The sequence below is a fragment of the Artemia sp. Qi Xiang Cuo genome, chromosome 8, assembly GCF_049724085.1.
Source record: "Artemia sp. Qi Xiang Cuo chromosome 8, ASM4972408v1, whole genome shotgun sequence".
Taxonomy (NCBI): domain Eukaryota; kingdom Metazoa; phylum Arthropoda; class Branchiopoda; order Anostraca; family Artemiidae; genus Artemia; species Artemia sp. Qi Xiang Cuo.
The window spans coordinates 54,455,656-54,482,961 of NC_142801.1; the positions used below are offsets into that span (position 1 = coordinate 54,455,656).

Consider the following 27,306-nt stretch of genomic DNA (forward strand, 5'->3'; position numbering starts at 1 on the left):
TAGTATTTTGGCCCTATTCGGGCCAAAATTTCTGTTTTGCAGCAATGCTGTGGTTGGAAACTTGTAGGCCATATATATACCTTGTCAGTAATTCTAAACCGATTAATCATTTCAAAATTATCAATGATAGCATTTTGAGCCTGAAATTTTGATTTGCGGCACAAAGAGAAATATATCCATCTCAATATCATTTGTTACTTAAATGCGCACTAAAATTTATAATTCTCGTTCAAAAGAGCCCTCTTCTCATATTGGGCCACTTTGTTTCGTTTGTTGAAGTATTTCGTTTTTCTTTTGCGGCTTCAATTATATATTTTATATCCTCCTCGATTTAGAGGGACAAAATTTTTGACGACAATTTAATAAATAAATTAATAAATAAAAATTCACGATCGGAAAATTTTCTATAGTTCGTTGCACTGATTATAGATGACTGCACAATTCTCGCCAGTTCTTCCTCTTCTTCCAGCTTCCGCAATGTTATCTATCGGTTGGTTTGTCCTGATTTCATTGACATAGCCGGCAGCAAGTCTAAAATAAAAAAGAAGATTTGAGAGAAACAAATTTACAGTATTTTTAAATAAAAAAAAGTGGCTAATATTCCCTGAGCTATTTTCACACCGATTTGTTTTTACACCGATGTTCTTTAGTTTCCATTGTTGGTCTGTATTTGGATCATAAGAATGATCTTTATTCAACTTTCAATGCAAGATAAACAATTATTCATCTTATTCTTTCAAAATGGGTTCGAAGCATCAAAGCCGTATCCAGAAGGCAGGAAGTACCAGGTTTGAACCCCCCCCCCCCCTACAAAAAATTTCTGATTCGTAAACAAAATAGCAAGGATGCATATAAACAAATTTTGATGCTTCTTCTAAGTTTTTTGTTCCCCCTTCCAACAAAATACTCCCCTCCCCCGAACAATAATCCTGGATATGACCTTGAAAACCATACATTTTGTACAGTTCATTGCTTGATATATGGTCAGTCATACGAGTACCCAAAATACAGCATGAGTACCAATCTCGGTTACATTTTATGCAATCCAGATGACGTTTTATGCAATTTTCATCTGTTTTTTTGTTCAAATTCAGCCCAAAAAATGCCATAGAGACAAGCACAATTTTATATTAAAAGCTCTATGCATTTCAGAAGAGAGAACAAGGCCCATCCGAATATGTGCTTAGCTCGACATCAATTTCTAGCCATCATTACTTTGGATCAATCAAGGTTTCTTACAAAAGAGGAAGCAAATTATGATTGGGGGAAAATTATCATGCCTGGATAAAGATGTCTAGCTACCGCATTTTGGAAAAAAAAATGTATGCCTTCCATTCTGCATAAAATTGGCGTGGGGATGGTGGTGTTGGAGGGGCTCTGGTCCACTTTGATTCTATAATTACTCAGATTAAAAATTCTTGCGTGATTACAGTTCGAAAAGGATAAAATATGTCAACGTTCTACAATCATTTTGCAGCAAAGGCGGGTGGGGGGGGGGGGACATTGGTACGACCGTATGCCAAAATTCTGTTTAGGAAAGAAGATAAAAATATGGTTATGAATATTATACTGACAATTACAATAAAATAGTTTTTAAATAGAAAATAGTTACAATATAAAAAATCTACGAAAAAAATTCTAATTTTTACTCCTTGTCTCAGTAAAATGGTTCGTCGTAACGAGCTGTAAGTATGCAGTTCAATAGTAACCGAAACTCTATGAAACAGAGTCTTGGTAACAATAGATACATCAAAAGATTCAAATTTGGGTCTCAAGGTCAATCGATTGAACTTGTGTAGTTTAATAGAGTTATCTTTTCACAAAAATTGCCCCTTAACACTTCTTGAGATACCACACTTGAGCAGCTGATCGCCAATTGTACAATTTACTTATACCAACCGAAACGGCATAATGTTCAATTTATGTCGAAACCACATTGCAATCATACTTCTTGACACAATTTCAGCATTTTGATACATTTGGCAATTTCATAATTTTGTAATATGTCATTCTATAATGCTTTATGAGCTTTCGAATTAACCACAAAACAGCTTTATATATAAAAGGCGTTTAATTTATCTGTGACATTTTTAATCTTCAATGAATAGGACAGTAAACCATGACTTATGATATATTCTATTGACAATAAATGAAACAAAAGGAAAGACAGAGAGAATCGTGAAAAAAAAGAATTAACCTTGCTGTGCGGGTTTAACGACAAGCTGACATGCATTGAGTATTGAAAAGACGTAGAAGGGAAAACTGAAACTTGGTGGAAAGTTGATGCATTTTAAAAATATTGCGTACCAACTACTTTTGCCACAACATTTTCTATACTAAAAACTAAATAGAAAAGTAATTAAATAAGATAAATTTTTTTATTCAGTTTTTCAACCCCATCTCAGTGTCCGACGTAGTCTCAGCTAGATATTGCAACCCTAGGTTCTTCAATAAAAACCGAAAACCCCAAAATGTATTTTCCAGTGTTTTAGGTCTCCCATAAAATTTATAAGGGAAATGGGAACTTCTTTGGAGGGTGTGAAGAGGGAGGCTTTGAATAGATTAAGATAAATGAGGAGCATGCGTAGCTGTGCTGGCCTCAGTCGGCTTGGTGCTTTATTTTTTATTTATTTATGCATGGATTGAACATAACAATGGTTTTACGTTTGTTAATTAGGCTTATCCCACTGATTAACTTTAAATTCGTGAAAATGTAAAGTTGATCCTGATTGGTGGATCATTTTTAGTTGACCAATCATAGACTTTTTTTACGTTCTTACGTTAATTAGATTACTTTACGCAACGATAATGTGAAACAGCTTTAAGAAAATACTTACGTGCCAAGTTGACAGAATAAGTATCCACTCTCATTGGCCTCATTGGCACACTGCCGATTTGCTTCACACATAACTCTTTGAGAACAGGATTCTTCATCGCTTTTCATCGTGTTGACGTAACCCTGCCAAAAACAAGTAATGTTTAATTATAGAAAGATTTTTTAGCAACTAGTTTTAGAACAAATTTGTCTTTGAAAGTTTGATTCCTTACCCTTATAATGGTGCTTTCAAGTAACAAAAGAAGTAATAAACAGCAGGATGAAAAACTGAATTCTAAGATCATAGGGGAAAATTAGAGTGTGTATTCCCCCCCCCCTCTTCTCTTAATATTTCATTAGATCAATATGTATGGTTGTTGTAGAACACATCACAGAACACATTAGCCAATCCTCTCCAGAATAAAAATTAATGCTTCTTTTTCATGATTATAGTGTCATGATTATGTTGTCACGTATCAAAAGACAATAATAAAAAACTGCGAGTTTTTGAACGCGCTCCGCTTCTTCCGTGAGAAAATATTAATATTTAATTTAAGTTTTGCTTCTTTTCTTGCCAAACAAATTACGAATAAAAATTATGAAATTACCAAGGACGTATTCAGGATTTTTGTCCAGGGGGAGTATGTTTCCTCTTTTTTTAAAACTTGTTAAAATTTGTTTATATTCATTTTTGTTAGGTTTTTATGAGTCAGAAAAAAATTCGGGGGGAGGGATCTAAAACAAGTACCCCCTCCCCCAGATACAGCCTTGGGAACTACCATTGACAACTGAAAAAAAGAAAAAAAGCAGCCGATGAAACAAACCTTTTACTCGACAAAATCAACATTTTAGTGTCGTATGTGAGGTTTTAACATTCAAATAATTTCAAAAAATCATTTGCTAAGCTATACTCATTAGGGGAGGATGAACAGAGCAATGTAGATTAAGAGGATCAAAGTGTGATCAAATATACAATACCTGCAGATACGACCTTTAGTCATGACCAACAAAGAAATATACCCTAAATATGATACAAGTACATTAATTGAAACATAAACTGAAGAAATATATTAGCGAATCTTATTCTTTTTGAGGAGCTATTAGGGACCTTTTGTGGAACCATAAGGCTCTGATGAACTGTTGAAAAGTTTAGAGAATAATAATTATTTTCTAATTCCACCTCCACTTCATTCAGCCAAGGCCGTACCCAGGATTTTTTTTATTTGGAGGGGGTTTTACTGAATTCTTTCTTTTTTTTGGGGGGGGGGGGGTTAAACAAAAAAACTCAACAAACACATACAATTTGTTAATATCCATTTTTGTTACGTTTTTACGAATCAGACAAACATTTTGGGGGGGGGGGGGGTTCAAACCCCCTAACCCCCCATTTTGGGTACGGCCTTGCACTCAGCTATGTTTCTATTACTTACATTTTAATACTAATGCTTAAGAAAAACTCCGTCAAAAACAACTAATTACACTTAATGTTAAAGAAACGAAATAAAAAATGTTCTTTCTTTTTTAGTATGATAAAACGTAATACTTTGGAAACAAATTTGGGCTATATATTTGCACATTTGGGGTGGGGGTGGGGGGGGGGTTGTAAAGTACAGCGGGTCTGCATGCAAAATGTGTTAGCTACAATTATTCTAATATTATGTAGTAAGAATTGTTTTCTGACTTTACACTGTCCAAATACTTTACCCCCCACCCCCGAATGTGCAAATATATAGCCTCAGTTTACAGTGAGTCAATATATGAACAACTTCAGCTGCAGGGGCTATATCATACTAGTACCTTTTTTTCAATGGAACTGAGAGGTACCATAAAGAAACAGGGATTTTGCTTTTGAAAAACAGCGACTCAACCAATTTTTAAAATTTTTATTGGACTAAAATCCCTTACAAAAAAACAACAACAAAAAACATCAAGTTTACTGTAATTTTCACTAGCTCAAAATTTTACATAGCAACAGTGGTTAAATACACCAAATATAAGACTAAAAAGCGCAGGTGGGCTATTTGGCTTTCCTTTTTAAATCATGGCTTCAACCTAGTAAAGAACAAACCACAGCCCATATTAAGCAAAAAATTAAAAACGCTCTTTGAAAAAAATTTGTCAATTGAGGACAATTTACCATTTTAAGGCAATTCAGGAATGATAACTATGATTTCAATTAATCTTAATGGTAAAACTGTATTGCAACAAAAATAATGAGAATTTCGAAGGATAGCCTCACAATCTTCGAAAACGGTGTCGGATCAAAATAAAAATTACATCGTCTGAATTGCCATTGTCGAAAATTCCTACTTTAAAGTTACAGCCCCCCCCCCCTTGAAGAATAAGGAAAATCTCTTTTTGCATGAGTTGGACTGATGTGCCCTCTTTTTTTTCTTCACCGCTAACGGGGCACTAGAACAACATCAAGAGCTGTTTAAGGGTTCATTCGAAAAGAAATTGCAATATCTAATGCATTTTGTAATTAACAAAAGACAATATTGTAATAAATGCAATTTTTGACAGAAAAAAAACTGCATCTTCATATACAAGATGATATGACGCACATACCTTTTGACAAGGGATATGATGTCATAATTAATCCATTCTGTTACCTGATTTTGTGAAATATCGCCAAGTACACATTTTAAATGATACCTTTAAGGAATAATGTGATTGGCTTATTATATGTCAGAAGGATAAACCAATCGAATTAAAACACGCTTTTTAACAGAGGAGTAAAATACACTAATCTTTCTTTTTCTCTTTGGTGGTATTTATATATATATATATACTGGTGTTTTCGAATCTCATAAATATGATTTATTATAATAATAAAATTTGTGTTGTTTCTAATTTTCCTTCTTACCTTAAGGATAGTAACAGAAGCAATCCCTACATCGGCAAGAGGATCTTTTTCTCCAATTGACCTGGCCTGCGAGGACCTTTGGCTAAATGACATGCGTAGTGCATCCAGTAAAGATGTTGCAAGCTGGATTAACTGAAAAGAATAAGAAATACTGCTATAGATTCAGCTTTTACTTGGGAGAAGAGGATTGTTCCAGCCGCTTCGAGAGGAGGGAATGATCGATTATATAAACAAAATATATGTTTTTCTTTTTTAGCCATAAAATAGCAGAAAAGCACAATCTTTATGTTTCACATTTTAGGGGGGAGAATGGGAAAGCCATCTCCTCCCCCTGAGTACCGCGATGTAAAAAATAAGGCTTTAAAAAGTAAATAGAGTAAGAGTTTTGCTTTCTTTAATTCGGTAAAAACGAGAGCACTTTTGACTCTAAACTTTGGCCCCCCCCCCCAAACAACAGTTTTAAGTAGCTCTATTCTCATTGGAATGAACTTACTTAAAACTTTGAACTGGGTTCTATGAATCGACAGCTCTGGCGCAAGGAAAATATAATAGAATAAAAAAGAAAGATCTTTCATATTCTGTTTTTTTTTTTATTTCTGTTGAAAATTGAATTGCTTCGTCTGTAATGATGTATATTTCAATGATCCTAACTAGAAAAACACTGATGGCCAAATTTTGTTTAATATTTGGTCACTAGCCTGTCGTTGTGACTATGTGATTATTATAATTTAGTGATTATGTTACTTTAATGATACGTAAGTGATTAAGCATGGGTGCTCCGAAGAATAGAGGAAGAATTTCTTGATGTTTTCCAGAGAAATTGCCTACTGATTGTTTCGGGTACCCGACTGACAGACCGTATTTCAAACAGTGGGCTGTACGAAAAGTGTGGTTTAATCTCGCTTTCTAGGGCTATAATGAGAGAAAGGTTGAGATGGCTAGGGCACCTTTTCCAAATGAAGGATGGCAGATTGCCAAAGACTGGCCTTTTCGACCAACCGTCTAGGGCTAAAAGGAGAGCAGGTCATCCACGGTTAGGGTGGGAGGATGTCGTAAAGAGGGAGGCTTTCAATAGACTTGGGGCTTGGTTCTTCGGTGAGTTGTTAGTAGTAGTAAAATGATACTTTTTTTTTACTGAATGTCAAGTTGCTCCAAGGCGGGTGCTGATTTTATAAGACTGTGGTTACGAAATATGGGACAGCACCCTAGCTATATGATGTCTACTGGTTTTAAAACACTGAAGGTGACCCATTGGTCGTAGCTACTTTTTTTTTTTGAATGTTCGCTCACTCCAAGCTGTTTACTAGTTTAAGAAGATTGCACATATGAGATATGGGACGGCATGCTTTTTGGACGCCTTGTACTGGTTTTGCGACACTGTAGATAACCAAATTGATTACAGATAATATTTAACTGATATCGGCTTGCTCCAAGCAGTCTACTAATTTTTACAAGACTGTAGGGAGACCCAGTTGACTGTGGCTACTATTTTACTGAATGATGTTTTGCTTCATGTCGTCTACTTGACTTACTTTACTTTACTTAAAGCTCTTGCTCAGCAGCGTCGCCAGCGTAGAGGGAACCAGGAATCAGCGCCGTTAGTCGTCTCAAGAGCGGCCAGTTTTGGGCGAGGGTAGGAGCTTCGCTGGGGTCAATGTCCCACGCTGTGAGTCGATTGCGGATGATATCCGCCCATCTCATACGTGGTCTACCTCTTGGGCGTTTCCAGCCGTTTGCAGTTGGATCGAAGTCAAATATAAGTCGGGCAGGTGTTTCAGTGGGTAGGCGAAGTAAATGACCGTACCAACGCAGCGAGCGGAACTCTAGCTATTCGGAAAGGGATGGTAATTTACAGGATCAGATTTACCCAGTCGAGCCACCTAACGTGTTCGATTTTGCGGAGGTGTTTTATCTGGACATCATATACCTTCATCATCTGCGACTGAGTCAAAGGACAAGTCTGACGAGTACAACACAAAACTTGCTACAAAGGAAGAGTAGATACGAGCTTTCGTGAGACGGCTGATCTGGGGTTTGCGGAATATTGTTCTCAGTAGGTGGCCGAAAACGGCGTTCGCCTTTGCCGCCCTTGCTGATATCTCTGCATCTAGATTTCTGTTTGAGCAAACAATTGAACCAAGGCAGGAGAACTGCTTGAATATCTCAACATCTTGGTCACATACTTCTATAGTTGTCAGGGGGCTGCATGGTGTCTTGTCTACAGGCAATATTTTGGTCTTGGTCCAGTTTACATTTAAACCAAGTTTGATGCTAGTGCAGCAGTTTTGATGTCAGTCAAATTTTCGCATACCAATGCAACATCGTCAGCAAAGTCAACATCTGACAGAACTCTTCCACCAAAATAAATGCCAAACGGATGCGCCAGCAGTGTTTTGTTGAGAACATGGTCCATGACACAGTTGGAGAGTTCGGGAGCAGCAGCGCAGCTTTGCCGAACACCGTTTCTAATTTGAAAATGTGATGAGAGCTGGCCGTTTTCAATGACAGCACTTTCGGTCTTATTGTATAGTTCTTTGAACAGATTGACAATTTTCTTAGGTACACCAGTAGATTGAAGGATCAGCCACAGTGACTGTCTGTCGAGAGTGTCGAAAGCAGATCGGAAATCTACGAAGGCAATGTATGCCTTCCTTTTATGTTCTAGAATTTTCTCTATCAGCTGTCTAATTGTATGGATTTGCTCAGTAGTGGACCTACCCGGCATGAATCCAGCTTGCTAGTAGCAACGAAGAAGATGGAGGTACTTTTTTGCCCACTTGAGGAGCAGCATGGCGAAGAGTTTGCCGGGTACCGAGAGCAGAGTTATTCCACGATAGTTATTACGTTCTGCTTTAGTTCTTTTCCTCTTGTAGACTGGCATAAGTAAGCCTGTCTTCCAGTCTTATGGTATCATTTCAGAGCTCCACAAAGAATTAAACAGCTCTTGCAGCCAGAGGATCATCGATGGATATAAGCTGTCATGTCCCCGCGAAGAAGGGCTTCCTGTCTGCGATTAATAATGGCGAGGGACTCGTTGCTGATACCAGTCTTTTTTCTTACGCTGCTTCATTCCAGCAACGCTAGTTGCAGCTGCAAGAGCATTCTCTTTGAAGACCTTCCATACACATTCGCTATCATCGCACTGCGTAAGAACCTCGTATCTGTTGGATATTTCGACCTGAATTTTCTTAGCCAAAGCGGGGTATTGCTGGATACGGTAGGCATCAATTTTTCGGGGTGTCTGGCTGGTTTTTGTAGCGTTTAAGCGAAGCCTGATTTCGGCTGCAAGAAGGCGATGGTCGGTGTTCCCAAGTTCAGCGCCTCGGTAGGTGCAACAATTCTTTACAGATGACAGCCTTCGCCGGCTTATGATGATGTAGTCGAGCATAATCTTCGGTGATCCATCATTGCTATACCAGGTGTACTTGGCTATGTTGAGTCTCTGAAACCTCGTGTTTGCAATGGTAAGATTGTGGACGATACAGCATTTCAGCATTCTCTCTCCATTTTTGTTTAGGCTATCTACTGTTATGGGTCCAACAGCGAAATCCCACAGGCCAGACTCATTTGCAATGCTAGCATTCATATCTCCTAGAAGGACGAGGTAGTCATGGGGAGGTACTGATGAAAGTATTTTCTTCCTCGGCTTCATTTGTGTGTGTCGTCTAATGGTTCCCGAGAAACATTATATTTGCAACACACGGAAGCTTTGTTCCTGGAAACGATTAGAAGTCTAAGAGGCGTGCACTATCAATTTATTTTCCTACGGTTAGGGTGGGTTGTCTAGTGCATTGAAAAGTCGCGGGTTTGAGTCCCACAAATGTCAACTTTTTCATAACAATTTTCTATCAGTATTATTTTTCTTGTGGCTTACAATAAATATTTAAATTGTACAGTTCCAGATTAAATTCTTTCCAATTTATAAACCTTCCGCGGGAGAAGTGTCCATATACCAATTGCCTAAACCGAAGAATCACCACAAATAGTATGACATATCGACCACACTTGTCATTCACATTAATTTTTATAAACAGACATGACCGACATATAGCTGTGCCACACAGCCATATGGCTGAGGCAAAAGCAAAATTGTAAAGATGTTAAGTGAGAGAGATTGGCTAGAGTCACTATAGTCTAGCGGATTCTTAACGATGTAAAATCCCTTGATTTAAAATAGACAGGTAAATTGGCTTACTTGCATTGCTGGTGGTACTCCTGAGTCCGATTTGTCAAGTGAGTCAGAAGACAAAGACTGCATTAACAATCTAGCTCCAAGTGCGATCAAATTCATCCAATTAAAATTCCCCTAAAAATGTAATGAAGAAAAATGATAAAATAGTTAAACAGAGTTAATATTATTAGTGCAGAAATTAAGATTGGCGCTTCAAAATGTTACTGTTGTAGAGTAAAATACATACACTTTAGATTTTCGTGTTAAAAAAAAGATTCTAAAAATTTGCCTAAAAGAAGTTTAAGGAACAGAAACAATAAAATACCTATGCAAAACTAGCAATAGGAAGGTAGAAGCTAAATTTAGCTCTCTAAAATTTTTCTATTGTAGAGTAAGATACCTCTATACCCTAGACTTCGGTGTCAAAAATTTCCCTTAAAATCCTGAAAAGAAGAAACGTAATAAGAAACACAATAAATCCAAAACGAAGAAACACCCTTAGGAAACAATCCTAGAAACACAAAATCCTGGGAAACAATCCTAGGATTTAAAGAAAAACAAAGTCCTAGGAAACAATCCTAAGATATAAAAAAAACACAAAATTCTAGGAAAATAATCCTAGAATTTAAAGAAACAGAAAATCCAAAGAGACAATCCTAGGATTAAAGAAAAGCAAAATCCTAGGAAACAATCATAGGATTTAAAGAAAAACCAAATCCTTGGAAACAATCCTAGGATTTAAAGTGTAGAAACTAAATTCAGAGCTTGAGAATTTTACGGCTGTAGAGAAGGAAATCCCAGCATTATTTTTTATTTATTGTCTAATAGCTAATATTAGAGCAATTGGAGCATTATTACTACTATCCTTTAAATAAAAGATTGCATTAGTTTTAAAAAAAGGAGAAAGAGTTAATACATTTGGCAGCCTAACATGATCTGGCCCATGGGCTAAACCACTAAGTTTTAAAATACTTGTTCTACGGCAGAAGTTTATTCGCCTCCGTCCTCAAGAAGAATAGCTCAGAGGATGTTAACTATTCCTAACGATTAAATTTACGCCGTTTTAGCTACATTGATAATCGCAAGTTAGTCATTATTTTAAATTCTTGAGTCCTGAGTCTTGAGTTCTGAGTCTTGAGTTCAATTTTTTGAAGTTTAGATTTTCGCTTTCAATAAAATCTCACTCTAAGCCAAGAAAATATTTCGTTTTTAAATGTAACTTTAGAATAAACTCAAATAGAAGATAGAGCTATAGGTAAGGTAACAAACAAAAATAATTTAAGTACAGAAGAAAAACAAAAACAAGATAAACAACAGGGGATTTACCTCAGACAGTTAATTTATATAAACCTTAAGAATATTTCGGCTCTGTATCCAACAGCCGTCCTCAGAAAACTACGTATATAAATAATAAAAAAAACATAGAACAAAATTGAATCTTTAAAACTAAAACTGAAAAATTAAAACAGTCCCGGAATCAGTACTTCAGCGAAGTTCAACCAGGACTCTGTTTGGAGTAATGATTCTGGGACTGTTTTAACTGTAAGTTCTTGACCAATTCGATCTTATGAACAAGCAAAATTTTGTTTTGGGGGACAAACCTTATGTACAAAAAACAGCACAAGACAAAAGTAAAAAAAACAAAATAATTATTCCCCAAAGAAGCCCACTACGTCCCTGGGCCAATTAGAGCCTAATGTTAAGGACGGAATTTACTTAGGAGTCACACCCGCCTGAAAATAGGGGCAAAAAAATGGGCAAAAACAATTTTTCTTAAATTTGCTTGAAACTTCTAGGAATAGGTTACTAGGCTTCAGACCTAAACGTTCTTGTTGGGATAAAAATCGAAAATTCTCACCATAAAATGAAGCTTAATACATTCAAACTTGCAAAATATAAATTATTACAACATATACACATTTTAATTTGGACCTTACAAAGAACTTAAAATTTTTGTATTTCAATTTGGAAACTGAAAATGCACTCGTAAAAATGTGTTTGATTCTAAGATCGAACGTTTTCCCGTAAGACATACGTCTCCAGTTGCATGTTCTAGTCAACGATCTTTTTTTCGAACAGTTCGTATACTGACCTATTAATACTCATGCTAATAGTTACCAAAGATTTAAATTAGGAATATTGATCAGAAAATATATATACATCAATAGAATCTTCTTTTTATGGTGATTCCAAAATTCATTAAATCTAAAGCTACCCATCAAAAGTTACAAGCCTGAGAAGATTTAACTGATTTTCTAAAAAGGGGAGAGACCCCGCCGAAGGTGAGTTATCTCTGCGGAAATTAGATGATCAAATTAAGCAGATCAGAGAACTCTACTGTAGAGTTTTCATGGCGCTATCTACAAAATGTGAAATTTAGTGCTTTTTCTGAGAAAGATCATCACAAATCGTGTTTATTTGTTATTTGGTTTCCCAGGGACGATTGTGTCGAACCGATAGTTCTAGAACTTAGGGAAAAGGCTCAATATAAAGAAAACTGAAATTTCTAGCGCCCTTTTTGAGGAGCCAAACATATTATGCCGCTGCAAATTGGCATTTCCTACCATTTTGTGGTACGAAACCACAATTCTTCCCAAAGGTCTAAAACTCATCAAGTAAAAATTTCGTGATATCAAATCGATTTAAAATTATTATGGTGGTGCCTGGTTATGCAAGAGCCATTATGGAGGAGAGTCAGTGGATCCTTGCGTTGGTGAGGGAACTGTGCTTAAAGGCTCAAAAAGTGGGTCTTTTGCCCAAATTTCTTAACTCCCACGAGGCTTCAGATAAATATAAAAGGACTTTTTTTTTGGGGGGGGGGGAGAGGTTTTGAAATTAACCTCTAATGATCCCCAGCATATTTTTGGACTATATCTGTAATTTAAGAGTTGCAGGGTGATAGCAACCCTCTTATAATAAACTATCTTTGTCTGTGTAACACAATAGACATGGTACATAGCATGCAATTCTTAAATAAAAGATTCAGTACAAAAAATTGTTGGCAAAAACTTGTATTAGGGCACTATGACGCAAATGTTGGTCAAAAACAAATTTAATTGATGGTTGAGACGCGTGGGAACTCAAAATTTAGAATGGCTCTAATTGGAATAAAATATAAGATAAAAGCAAAGCTTCCAAATAGCTTTTAAACGTTCAAAACATGTTCAAAGCTAAAAAAAACATCTGGCCTCCTTTATCAAATAAAAATAAATAATCTGCACTACTATATTTTTCATACTTGTAATTTTTCGGGGCTCGTGCAAATCAGACCAACCTTTCTTTTGGCACTATTCCTCTTTCTGGCACTTTCCATAAATAATTGTCAGTAGCAAGTTTATTTTGGGTAGCACGTTTGTTGATCGGCACAATCACTAAGAGCTATTTTTTGCTGGACAGTGGAAACACGATAGGATATTAGCGACACGCGTTTTACTTTTCAGACAGCCAATTGAATGCAACGTTCCCAAGCATTTTTTTTTTTTTTTGTACAAACTGCATTCTTACCTGGTCAGATTTGTCAATTCCACCGGAGCCAGCAAGGAAGAGTTGCATTAATGTTCCCATCATATTTACCCATGAAAATCCACCATTGTTACTCGTAGCTACCGCAGCCTAGAAAGTAATAAACGTTCAGATGATTTTATTATTATAGTTATTCATTTATCACCCACATCCATGGGCGCCCATAAGCTGAATTCCAGGGGGGGGGGCAAACCTCGTCTAATTGGCACTTCAAATGCTATATAATAGAAATCTCAGAATAAAAATATAAAAATAAGGCAGCATCATTCAGCCAGGGGGGACACCCCCCCCCTTAGGGGCGCCCATGCCCACATCAAGCAATAGTATGGTAAGTGTTGGAGAAACCCGAAACGAAAACAAACAACAGAAAGAGAGAGAATCAAAAGAACAACTCACAACTGAAAAAAAACTGGTAAGGCTGTGATGCAGATAAATACGGACACATGCTGTATTTGAGAGCTTTCTGTACAGTACTTCCTGTCTTACTGTAACATCAGGAACTATAATTTTTAATAAGAATTTGTCGTGAAGTTTGCCTTTTTAAAGATGTTTTCTAATGTCAACTTGTTCTAGTTGATAACTGCTAATTTATTAAGAGTTAAATATACAGAGTAAAATATTAGTAAACCGATAAAAATTATGAGGTTAATACAATTTATACAAGAAAAATTTGGCAATGAAAAATCATGATTTTAAGTCAGAACCAGGAAAATTGTCTGCTAAACCTGAAGAATTCTAACTTCAGTTACACATCATTGTCATAGCTATTCTGGAACTCACAGAGATGAGTCAAGGTTCAGCTCACAAAGGCCCACTGCCTCCACGTAAAAAAGAATATATATATAGCACTAAAATCCACTTGGCTATTGATGCCCCCTTGGTATTTTTAGATCAGGCTTGGCATATTGCTTTTTACCTTTTACAGAGGAGCTTTATTCAGGTTACAACAATTAACAATAGTTAACAATATGTTATAAAGTAACAATTTACATTAGAAGATATCTCTAGGAAGAGGAATTTCCTAAGGGACACAAAATTAAAGCTAGGTGACATCATTTTGCCCATTAGGAAAAAGCTCTTGAGATATCCCAACTTTATACATAGCAGGTTAGGACCCCCATTTTACTTACGTATTTATATAAAACAAATGTATAAGCAATATTAACTGCTTCATTAGGATCTAATTGTTTTTCTGATTCTCGTTATATGGCTTTAACTTGAGTCACGCATTAGTAAAAATATGCATTAGAAGATATCTTTAGGAAGAGAAATTGCTCAACAAATTGTTTTTTTTATTGGTACCGCCCCCCCAAACTCAATAAACCATAAATAATTCTGGATCCCTGCATGTATCAAGAAACAAAATATTTAAAATCGAAATAATATGTTTTTAGTTAAATGTCGAGACTTTAATTCTTCTATGGACAAAACTACTTAAATTCTACAGCGCTCAGTTTTAACATTTTATCAGTTAAGGCAAAGAAATGACAAACCACCAGGGGAGCTTAAACTTTAAAAAGGACCTTATTTATACAAAAGCAGAACATAGGCAAATTTTCTAAAATGTACAAAAATATACCTGTTGTACAGACTAATAAAAATGACGCTTCTTTTTTTTTGCAATTAAAAATCCTAGCTCCTCTCTTGTTAAACTTTTCAAACAGTCATATGAAATTTAACTTTAAAAGTCACGTACTCTTAATTCTACTTTAAATTATCTTATTTGTTGAAAATATTGCTTTACTTTGGAACAACAGCAGAAGCATAGTTTCGTACTATCTTGTTTCTTCAAGATTATTTTCACCTATAACAATGTGCCATACCACAAAGAGGACGTCCTCCTGTCAAAGGAAGGCCCCACTTAAGGTGGTTAACTTATTTTCAAAAGTCATCTAAAAAAAAACTTTTTCGCACGCTGACCAATGGTATGCGTAGCGCAGGTACCGATCTCATGATTCTTTGCCTTCGGCCGGGAGTACAATGCCTGATTGGGGGCAAATCATCCGACGCTTCCTGTATTTTTTCCCCAGGGGGGTAAAGCATAGCATATATTAAATACGTAACCTAACCTAACATAGGTACCTCCCCCCCCCTAAACCCCAAAAAACAACAGTTTAAATATTGTAAACGCAATGAAAAACACTCTTTGCATTGCATTACTCTATAGCGGTTTCTAGAATTAACCCGTCTGGCGGGTTTTTTATTACTGGTTTCCTTGTAAAGGCCCATATAATGCGTAAGTACCCTTTTTTGTTACAGAATTGATAGTTCTAATTAATTTCTATACTATGAAAGACTACCTTTAGAACTGTTTGCAAAACTATTCCTTAGACTATTATCCTATAGTTCTACACCCTATTAGATCACACCCTTTAGATCTATAACCTTCGGCCGGGTGTGCAATGCCTGATTGGGGGCAAATCATCCGACGCTTCCCATATTTTTCCCCAGGATTTTCCTAAGTGTTCATTTATAGCTGGGTCGACTCTGACTGAGCATACAGAGTCACACCGCTGCCCTTGTTTTAAACCAAATAATCAGCGACACCTTTGCCAATAATACAACAACAAATACTTTGAAAAATGTTCTTTGGCCTGATGTAAATCGAAACTAAAAAAGAGTAAAAACACTAGATGCCGTTGGTTTTGATTTTCAGAGACGAACTTGAGTTTACTCTCTTATCAATTTCTCATACTCTTTGACCAGAAGCATGATAAAATGATTTCTGAATGTTGAAGTCTGATAAAAGAATAAAGTCTGATAAACGAAGATGAATTAAAATCAAAATAGATTTTAGTACTAGAGGAAAAAGAACATAGGAATACATGGAAGAGGTGAACCAGCCAAGAAAACTTTAAAATCCGTGAAAAGGTGAAAGGAGAAAAAAAAATAAAAGAAGACTCACTAATCACGTTAACAATACCTCTGGTCAAATTGACTGGACCTAAGTCCGAAAGTGTGTAACTTGAGAAGTATAACTGATAAAAACTTCTAATTTGCAGTAAACAAAAGGTTATTTATCTTACTTCAAATAGATATGCACAAATATAAATCTTCGAAAAAGCTCTACTTTCTTGACTTCTTGATTTTCTTAATTCTAAATATTTTTTCATGATTTTCAGCCTGGTTTTAGGGCAAAGCATTGAACTGAGCATGATGTGTAACTATCTTGCATTATTTGAATTCAGCTTTTGAACGTCGTCCAATAACTGCCGAGGCATCAAGGTACCGATTTTTTCGATGTACAAAAACCCTTCAACTCATTAATACACAAGATTCTTCTTTAGAAACTGTCCCATACTGGCATAAAAAGGAGTACTTATTCTTATTTTGTTTATTTTTATCTAGCCGGGTTATCTCAGTTGATCTGCTCTTTTGTAACGCTTCTTAAGTAGAATTCGGTGTTTCACAGGGATCTATCAGTGGATCGATGCTTTTTATAATCTACGTCAATGACCTTATTAATGCAGTTGCAACTCCAAACCTGTGATTTGGTGTCTTCTTTCTCAACCTGCACCTATCACTAAGTATGGCAAAACTTTGTCTTTTCCGGATTCACTTATTGCTTTCGCAGATGACAGTAGTCTCGGCACAGCCGGTAGAGTTGAGTCTAATCTTTTTTCAAAGACAATAGCCCTTTTTGAAAGAATTATCGAAGGTTCAATGTAAATTACCTTGCTTTAAAATGTTATAAAGTCATGTTTTCTCATTTTCTAAAGAGTCGTAAAGTCTTTCGCTGAATGAAATACACGTACCGCGAGGTTCTCGATTTAGGTTTTGTTCGATTGCCAGGCATTTAAGTACCTGATCATTTACCAGTACCAGTATCATTTAAGTACCTGATCAAAATGAAAGTCTCTAGGAGTCTTAGAATCCCTAAAAAGCCAAAACACATATTTCCAGGGTCAGTCTTAGAACCTTCTTCAACAAGCTCACTCTTATGTTTCATATTGTCCTGTTATTTTGATTTCAATCATTATCTCGTTATTGAAGCAACTTTCAAAGTTTATAATAAAGCAAGGACCATTATTCAGGGATCTAACCGTTCTTCATTTAAACCTTTTCTTCACTTGAAATCTCTTCACTTTCTTTCATGCGTTTCTTTCATTCCTAGAGTCTACAAGAATCTTCCATTCTGTTGATTTCTTCAAAAGAATGTTAAAGAATTTCTAGCTAATAATCCAGTCTTTTCTTGTGTTTTTTTTTTCTGGTTTCCTCTGGAGTTGATGTCTCTGGATTGGGTTGACTGATTACTTCAGTTGGTGAGATCATGCGCTACTCCCCTTTCTAGGTCGTGATTTTGAGGATTTCTCTGGATTGGGTTGACTGATTACTTGAGTTGGTGAGATCATGCGCTACTCCCCTTTCTAGGTCGTGATTTTGAGGATTTTTGAGGTGGGCGACAGGAGTTTGAACTTTGTTCATGTTTTTTGGCAGTGTATTTTTTTACTCCTGTTCTTATCTGGCACTGGAGCCTTGTAGTAAAGCTGATTTTTCCATTGTTGTTAACTTAATTGGAAATAAAAGAACCCAGAAATCATAAAAACAACCTTAGTCATCACAGTCGACACAAACACCTGATTTGTGGGTGGGGCAAGCCCAATAATTGCAGGGGCTACAGGATCGACAGATATATCGGTCCAGTCGTGACGGACAGAGCATGGACACTTTGTGTTTGGTAAGTCAAGTAGCTCTACCTGGAAGACCGGGGTCACATTAGCTATCTGCCAATAGATCCACGAATTGCTTGAATCAAACACGACCTAATCCAATGAAGTTGTAGATGACGTATAGTTAATTTTTCGCATAAAATCAGTAGGACACCTTATTGGACTGTAAGTTTCTTCTTCTGTCTGCACAGGCTGTGATAGTGAATAATAAAGGCATTGATTCCAGCAGCCATCCACGAGCTCTGCAACTTCAGCTGAGGCAACTGCACATTTAATCAAAAGTGTCAAAACCAGATTTTGTCTGAATCTTCTCTGGTTTCCCAGAAAGAACAGCTTACACACCTTAAAACATGGTTAACAGAAGAAGCCCCAGCTTTCTCTACTTTGTTGAATACAACCCAAAAATCTTCTCCAGTCGAACCCAAACATGTATGCTTCTTTACAGCGTCCTTTGGTTTCAACAGGTTCTCAAGGGATCTCTGATTTGTTCTTCTTGATCTTTTCCAACATAGTGAGTTGATAAGACGGTTTGAGAAAGACGTCAGCCAGTGGCACATAATTAAACTAATTATCCATCGTGACCTTCCTATTGCTACCAGTGAAGAGCCAGCATAGTTCCTTCATAATGTAGCCAGCGAGGAGCTTACCTCAAACTGATTTTGGATTTTCCAATGCATAGCAGAGTACTGTACATATATTTGGTAGTTAAGTCGCAGGGAATTATCAGTTCCAACCCATATTTTGCCGGTTTGCTTTGTATGTACATATGGAAGCCACACCTCCCACCAAAAGCAATAAGTTGTTCATCTATTATCGCAGAAAGATCTGGCTTGTAGTTTGCTTTGCAGTTGCTGATGAACATCTTCCATAGTTGAAAAATGGTAGACAATGAAAGCAGACACAGTGTTGGTAACTAGTTATATAAAAAAAAAAAAAAAAAAACGAACAAACTCGAAAAATGCATAATTTACCACAAAATACAATAGTTGTTTGAACGCTAAATAAAAGAGATCTGCTTATAATGAAGAGTGTAACATGTTAAGATTCATAAAGGGTAAGAAAAGGGTAAATATGTGATTCAAAAACAGGATAATTTAGTTATACATGGAATCTACAGATTTTGACTCTAAGAAATCACAGACTTATTCATCAATTCCACATCAGCATTAAAGTGTTAGTTTTATGAACTAGTCTTTTAATTAGTGTTGGTTTTCTTACAATTTATATACAGGCATTACCATACAGTCAGTTTTAACACTCTTTTATCTCTTAAACTAAACCGCAAATTACAATGTTTGACTCCTCTTCTTTTACCACTCATGGCCAACAAAGTATACACAAAAATTTACACAGCAGCAACAAATTCTTTCAGGTAAATTTGAGAAAACGGCTCAAGTGAAATTGAGAATCAAGGTCAAATTGACCAGATGGTAGCATCCTAGGGTTAATTCAGGGACGTGCATAGGAGGAGAGCCTTGGGGCCCTCCTAAAATCCTAAATCTATTGAATTTCATTATTTCATCAATTATTTCATCAAATATTCATCAATTCCACATCAACATTAAAGGGTTATTCTTATGAATTGGTCTTTTAATTAGTGTTGGGTTTCTTATTATTTATATACAAGCATTACCATCCAGTTAGTTCCAACACTTTATGAAGATGTCTAACTTTGCAAATTGCAAAGTTAGACCCATCTTCTTTTGCTACTCATGGCCAACAAAGTATACACAAAAATTCACAAACCAGCAACAACTTCTTTCAGGTGAATTTGAGAAAATGGGTGTGGCTCAGGGTCAAATTGACCAGACGGTAGCATCCTAGGGTTAAGTCCGTGCATAGGAGGAGAGCCTTGGGATCCTCCTCAAATACTAAATTTCTTGAATTTCTAGGCACTTTTGTTTTTCAAAGTAGTAAATAGAATTTGTTATATTTTTACTACTACCCCCTCAAAAAAATTATTATTGCCCCATCCCATCGAAAATAAATCTTCTGTACGTGCCTGCCTTAAAGACAGCTAAAGATGCTTGGGTCTAATACTGCTCTTTATCCGGCCTCTACTAGTGTGAACATGAGTTAATTCTAAATCAGTTCTTTTGATAGCTCATTTACTGGCAAAGCAACATAAAAAGAAAAGAATATTTACCGTTGAAGTTTCTGTCTTTTCTGTCCCTTCCATGGAACTAGCCTTCTTTATATTATTTGACTTCACTTGGAATTTCCTGGCTTGGTCTAAGAATTTGGGGAAGGCTAAAGCTGGAAGAAAAACTTGACTGCATAATAAAGCAGCAAATAGTAGCCCTAGGTTATTTAACCTCAGCATCCTGAAATAGAAAAATATCTTATTACTTAAAGATAAAATGCTTATAATATTAGAAAAGAGTTAGGTAATTTTCTTATTACCTAGAAAAGTAGCCTATTAGGTAATTCTCACTAAAAAAAATTAGTCTTTATTAGAAGATAAAATTTAGAAACACAATAAAACCAGTTAAAATATATCTTAATTCTTATTTATACTGGCCATACCATCAACAACAACAGCAAAAATCACAAATAATCAACCGGGGGGGGGATCAAATAAAGCGAAGGAATTTTAGAAATAACATAAGTAATCCTAAAAAATACTTACTTATATCATTCCTTAAAGCGATTCACTTTGGTGTACCCCCCCCCCACCCACCTAATGTGCAAGTATATAGACCAAATTATCTATTTACCAGTCGTTTTGTCATACGTCACTCTTTTGTTTCAACTTAATCCCCGAAAAGGTCAAAAACAAAATTAAATAGTGGTAGTGGTAGCCTATAGGTATTTCAGAAAAGATCAGAAATAATTATATAAGAAACTAGTTGCCTGAGTTTTATTTCATAAATACCAAATAATTAACACATGCATAAAGGGCATTTCTCTTCGATCCGCTTATGACGGAACTCAGCGAAACTGGTTAGGCAACAAAAATGAAAAAAAAATCGATGGGTTTGAACCCTAAATCTCCCCAACGGTTTATACTACTGACCCAAGATTATACCAAAGGAATACAATATTGAATAAAAGAAAAAAACACCTATTCAAATAAATTAGGCTTCTATAATTGTAATTACTTCCAAAGTGTAGTTGCTTAATTGCTATTAAATGACTCGAATCAATTTAACACAAATAATTCCTAAGCACAGAGGCGTTATGTGCAGGGTTATAGTATTAAATCTCTTAGTCCCTATTAATGGAGTCATGTCTACTAAATTCCTACAACTCGATTTGAGGGCTCAGTATTTAATTGAACAAAGCCCGGTAATGTTTATTACCCACTTTTTCTTTTGAGTATCCCCAAAAAATTTAGGATGAATCCTCAGCTTAGTAGCCAAAGACAACTAGCCTTCCATTCTACCATCTTCAGACTACTTATCTTCAGACCCTTTCATTTCAGTTTGTAGGTGTTTACTCCTTTGATTGATATGTATCGATTGAGGCTTTTTTTTTTTTTTTTTTTTTTTTTTTTTTTTTTTTTTTTTTTTTTAGTGATACTCCGTCTTTTGTACCGTTTTTTTTTTGACGGGTAATAAGTAAATAAATAAAATAAATAAATATACATTGATGTATTTTGATAAAGTAAAGGGATTTAAATACAAAGGACAGTGAAAGTGAATCTGACTTTTTTTTTAAAGTCATATGTGTCTTAAAAATAGGACAAAAGTAGGGACTTCAATTTTAAATGAAAAAGACTTCCAGGTAGAGTTGTGTAGTTTTTGGCTCTAGTTGGTGGTAAATTAAAATAAAGAAAACATGGGTGAAAAAAACCCAGCAGTAAATAAGATAAAAAACTCCCCGAGAATTTTAAACATAAAAAGTTTTTATAATTGTGGTTAAATATATATTTTTGTGTGTGTTGTAAACCCTGCTATTGATATAATACAAATTGTCTATCACTCAATTTAGTTTATGTCTAACCTCTACTGGATTTTGTTAGTTTGCCCCACAGTAGATTTATTAGAAAATGCCTTTGCCTCATCCAGGATTGTTTTTTTAATTTTTGCCAACGTCATTAGAAGTTAAATCAGCTAAAATTCGAATTTGCACAGTAATTACTACACAATTTGAGCGAATAAGAACTTTTTTCTGGCACGGTGTTCTAGTATATCTTTAGGTGGAATATTTTTACTCTTTTCTCGCCATATTGTTCTTTTTTTCTCCTTGTTTAATTGATTAGGCTGTTTTCTTCTATTCTGTGATTTGTTACCAATACCCATCATTTTTTAATTCGTTATTCTTTGTCAACATGGGTGTAGGGATGGTTTTCCCACCGGCGATCAACTGGCCTTCTAGTTGGGAGGGGGGGGGGCAGCAAATTTAAGATACTCTGTGAGAACTTTACTATACACTCGATATTGAGGATTCTTTAAAGGGATGGGCAATGAGATTTATTGCTATAGCCCTGCACACTCATGCCCTCCTTGCTACATCGGTTTGCTATTAGATCAAGGTACGATATTTATGACTTGCATAATTTTTGCTAGACAACTAATTGAAATTTTCACACTTCTGAGATGATTGTCAAAAAGCGAATGATCAAACTGTGATTGAAGCTAAACTACCTTGATGATTCTCCCTTTGATAAAAGCTTTGGGAACGATTTTGGAAAGGATCTAAGAATCGTGAAAATGTCAGGTACAACCTTTAAACATGACAGTGACGAAAAATGATTTTTTGCACTTAAATCCATACATAATAGGTCAAAATAATGGGTGTTATATGCTTATTTTTAGTTCTAAGACTTTTCAAAGCTATCCAACAGGATTAGATTAAATTAAGGTGTAACTAATTAGAAACCTAGTCTCAATTATTTGGCATGCGTATCTGTAATGAAACATCAAGTAGAAAAACAAGATCAAACTTTTAAATATAGATCAAAAACAAATTTTCACTCTATTCATGAGGCGGATACGGATTGAGGTCAGCCATTTATCGAAGAAAGATTTTTTCTTTTGGAAAACCCGTCAGGAATTCCGTCAAAATGTTTCGTTTCATTTTGTGTAATTACATTTGCAATGCATGACGTAATTGAAAAAAAAATCTTTAATAAAAAACATGTTCTTGTTTGTGGATTGAATAAAAATTGAAGAAACCACAAATATCAAAATTATTTCTTTTAATTGAAAGAAATTTTATTTTGGTCAATTTTAAAGAACCAAAATAAAACTAAATTGAAGGAAACAGAGTAAACGGGGAAACAGAGTAATAGTAAAAAAGGTCGAGAATCCAGGGTGGTTTGTTTTTTTCATGCTTTTTATACAAAAAAGTTGGATATTATGTTCTTTTTACAAATCTAAAATACGGAATGGCAATAACAGGTAAATCCAACAATGAGCAAAAAAAGGGCAGGGTTATTTAACATCACTTACTGACATCAAGCAGTTTGTGGTAACAAATTATAAGTAGGGAGCAACTAGGGCTAATAGTAATCGAAATTCATAAAAAAAGGAGTTATGACGAAAATACATACATCGCCAAATCGGCTTTATATGATGATTTTAGATATTTAAAATTCATTAAATTTAGGTTACCGACCGAAAGCTACGAGCCTCAGAAAATTTGCATCATTAAAAAAAAAAAAACCCAAAAAAGGTGATCTTAATGAAAATTACGCCACGAAATCTAACACATCACAAAATACCATTGCTGAGGTCTCAACCACCTATTTACAAAAATGCAAAATTTTCCATCTTTCCCAGGGATGATCTTATCAAACCAATGGTCCAAAAAAATTAGAGAAGGCTCAGCTGAACGGAATTGGGTTACTATAAGGTTATTATTAGTTTTAAAAAAGTAAAATTAATGTGCAAATTTCGTTACAATTATTCATGTACGGTGAGCAATGTTCAAAACATGCATTAATTCAAAAAAGCTAAGAGATTAAATACAAAATTAAGTTTTTTTTTAACTGAAAGTAAGGAGCGACATTAAAACTTAAGACGAAAAGAAATTCTTTACGCTAAAGTTTGACTCTTTCTCAAAACTCTACAGTTTAAAATAATAAAAACTTTAGCGTAAAGAGCGGGGTGTTGAAGAGGGGAAAGCCCCTTACATATACGGAATAATTTCTGTTCGTTTTAAGTTTTAATGTTGCTCTTTATTTTCAGTTCTCTAGAGTGGCATTCTTTGTACCTTTTGACAATTCTGAACAAAACGGCAATCTATAACCTTGATCAAATATCATGTTAAGTTTTCGGAGACTTGATGGCAAAAAACTGCACGTTGGGCTGTTTGGTCTCCAATCACTTTTAGTAAAAAAAAAAAGGTACAAGAGCTTCCAATCTACAATTGAACCCCCTCCGAAGGTTCTATGACTACTCCTTCCATACGAATTGGCCAGGAAAAAAAATGCGAGACACACTGCTCTTTACTCTAGGTAGTGCTAAAGCGTCCCCCCTGAATCCATGTAAAAAAGAAGCTCGTATGAAAGCGAAGAAATTTTGAGATTTCGATTGTTAGGTTGAGGTACCTAGTTGTGCCGCTAAGAAAGTATTTAGATAATATTTATTTTTTAACTAATTCAGATACTTTTTAAGAATGTCGGCCAGTACTAAAATTACTCAATGAGCAAGATCTCTTTATTAAGAATGTTACATATCTGTCCATACATCTATTTTTTCCATCTGATTTATGTTATATAAGCAAAAATATCCAGTAATTCACTATGTTATTATCTACCCTTAGTTTACAATTACCTGCTAAAGTTTAGAAGTTTGAACCTTATTTAGACTGTTCTAAATAACATCTCTGGAACAAAAAGCCGAATAGCGCCTCTAAAAGTACTTCTCACGAATTTGCTTCTAGGCATTCTATCTTCTGCTTATATGTACCTATTTAATTAAATCTAATTAATGTAAATTTATTTAATTAATTTTAAATAATTAGACATGTACCTATTTAATTATGCTTACACTTAATTAGAACATTTAAAGCTCCAAATGGCTAAAAATACTCTCAGGCTGCATACAAAATTTAGCTGCTTATGTGGGTGTGTCATGTTTTTTTTTGTGTTTTCTGTCTAAACAATAGTTGGTTCATAAGCCGAAAAAAGTCCAACTGAAAATAAAAAGGAAGCAAAAATCAGGAAATAAGATTAAACAGAGATTTACATTATCATCTAATCCTGCTGTATAATTACCTTCTAACAATTTGAAGTCATACTTCCTTGCACAACTCACTCAATTCTTCACTCCCAGGCATTAGATTAGATGAGATCACCCACGCTAGCACAAAAAACCCCCCTGGAGAAATTCAACCATCTTTCACCATGCATGTACTCTCTTTAAGCAATTTACTCAATTCTTCATGCTCACTCATCGTATGACTCCCAATCTCATCCATATCTTCATGTGAGGTAAAAGTAAGGGCCACCCTGACCTTAAAACCTCCCTAAAAATTTCACCATGAGAATGGTGGACCACATTCGAAACCTATACTCTCATCTCATCCATATTGTGTGGAAGGGAGTTTAGGATGGCCAGGCACAGAAAAATCAGTACCTGGCCCACCTTGACACCGTTTACCTTCATTGGGAATCCTTTTAATAGGAAAATATTCTGTCTCTCCATATGGAGCCGTATTACCAAAGAAGTAGTGCACAGAAAACTTCCGTCCAAATGATTTAATTATGGAGATGATTTTGAAAAACAAAAAGTGGTATATTACATAAAAATATGCAGGATTTTGCTAAAAATAGTGAAAATCATAATAATTTTTTAGCTAGGAGTAGACTACGCACGCGAACAACTAGGCCTACTCCTTTATGGAGTCGCCAATCCCAACAGGTCAACTTTAAGTTGCTTTAACACAGTTCCGACTATTTCGCAGTAAAAAAAAGCGGGATACCCCCAGATGGCTAATTTGACAGTGTATATATATACAAATCTTTGAATTAGCCAACTGAACAACCAGTATTTTAAGCCTAGGAGTTCAGCTTGACATAAGGAAACATATTAAGAAAACAATTCTTACTCCATAATATGTAAAATAATCCTAGTTAACACATTTTGCAGGGGGAGCGACATCTTCACTTCTTTTCTTGTTTTTCTAAGAAATTTATGAATTTTTTGGAACCTGTATATTCACAGCGTGATTCACAGAATATATACCCCCACCCGCCTAATGTGCAAATATATACCTAGAATTGCATCCTCAATCTAAATTAACATCCATTTGCATCACAAATGAACTTTACTCCCATATTAGCCATGGGGTGGATGTCCAAAGAAAGCAGACTTGTGGCAAATCATTATTATTGACATTGTCACGAATCTTTATATTAAGAGTATGAACAAAAAGCTCCTCAAATAGTTGTTGTTGATTCTTTTTATTTCGTACCTTATCTTGTAAATATAAATCCAATTTCAAATATTAATAATTATTACTGTTAATCAAACTTAACGAAACTAATGATATGTCAAACTTTCCTTTTCTTTATGCCAAGGAAGGGAAATCAAAGAAGCTGTAGCGCGGAGGAGAACCCGGCGAAGCAGCAGCAGCAAAACGGGTTCAGATCTGGGTTAAGTGACGCAAAATAAATGGGTAGGGTACTTTCATCTTCAATTCATAGCTCCAGTATTCTATTTTAATGGCTTGATCTTTTGGTCACCCAAAACGATATACCTTAATAACCTGAATATTAAGTAGTAAATTAGAGGGGTTGCTCACTATCAAAAATCGTAAGCACCTGGTGGTGCGCACCATACATGGTGTTATAGTGGCGTAATGTTATACGCTGTTGTAGAAGTGTGTCAAGCGTACCGGAACAAGCGGGGACTCCAAGATATATACCGGGTGGCAGAGAGTAGCAGCCCCCCTCAAGTGAATTAGTTAGTAGGACACTAAAAGAGACACCCACGCTACTCTAGCTATAAATGTCAATATTTAGATTGTATCGGATGAAGTATTAGTTTTTATTAATTATAATAAAAATTAAAGAAACAATAAAAAATCGAAAGATTGTTTTTAAGAAGAAACTTCTAAAAAAAACTTAAAAAAAACTACTAGGAAAAAAAAGTGGGATGCCAGGTAGGATTTACAGTTACATAAAATATAACCTTAGTTTTTTTTTTCATAGGTCCATGGGCACCCATAATGGGAGGGGGGTTCCTGCCCCCCCTGGCTGAATGACGGTGTCATATATTTGTATTAATTAAAAAAAACTTTCCACAGAATAAGTTTTCAAAGAAAAGTAAAGAGCTCTATTAAGCAAAAATGGGCAAAAATAAAGTCAAAT

At 35.4% G+C, this 27,306-nt stretch overlaps 1 protein-coding gene across 1 annotated transcript; it reads right to left on the bottom strand.

Moving 5' to 3' along the window:
• Window positions 1-345: 345 nt before the first annotated feature.
• On the bottom strand, window positions 346-26,504 carry LOC148949573 (uncharacterized). Its single transcript, XM_089093597.1, has 7 exons — window positions 26,409-26,504; window positions 20,191-20,368; window positions 13,357-13,464; window positions 9,877-9,987; window positions 5,682-5,813; window positions 2,838-2,959; window positions 346-531 (listed from the first exon to the last, which is right to left on the bottom strand). The coding sequence occupies exons 2-7, from the start codon at window positions 20,365-20,367 to the stop codon at window positions 405-407; spliced, it is 777 nt and encodes a 258-aa protein (XP_088949723.1). The 5' UTR covers window position 20,368; window positions 26,409-26,504; the 3' UTR covers window positions 346-404.
• Between the last annotated feature and the right edge of the window lie 802 nt (window positions 26,505-27,306).

Excerpts from the sequence above, each read along its gene's own strand:
- LOC148949573 (XM_089093597.1), bottom strand. The coding sequence starts at position 20,367 with ATGCTGAGGTTAAATAACCTAGGGCTACTATTTGCTGCTTTATTATGC. Across the intron at positions 13,465-20,190 it reads AAAAGACAGAAACTTCAACG|GCTGCGGTAGCTACGAGTAA; the intron begins GTAAATATTCTT and ends ATTACTTTCTAG. Across the intron at positions 5,814-9,876 it reads GAGTACCACCAGCAATGCAA|TTAATCCAGCTTGCAACATC; the intron begins GTAAGCCAATTT and ends TATTCTTTTCAG.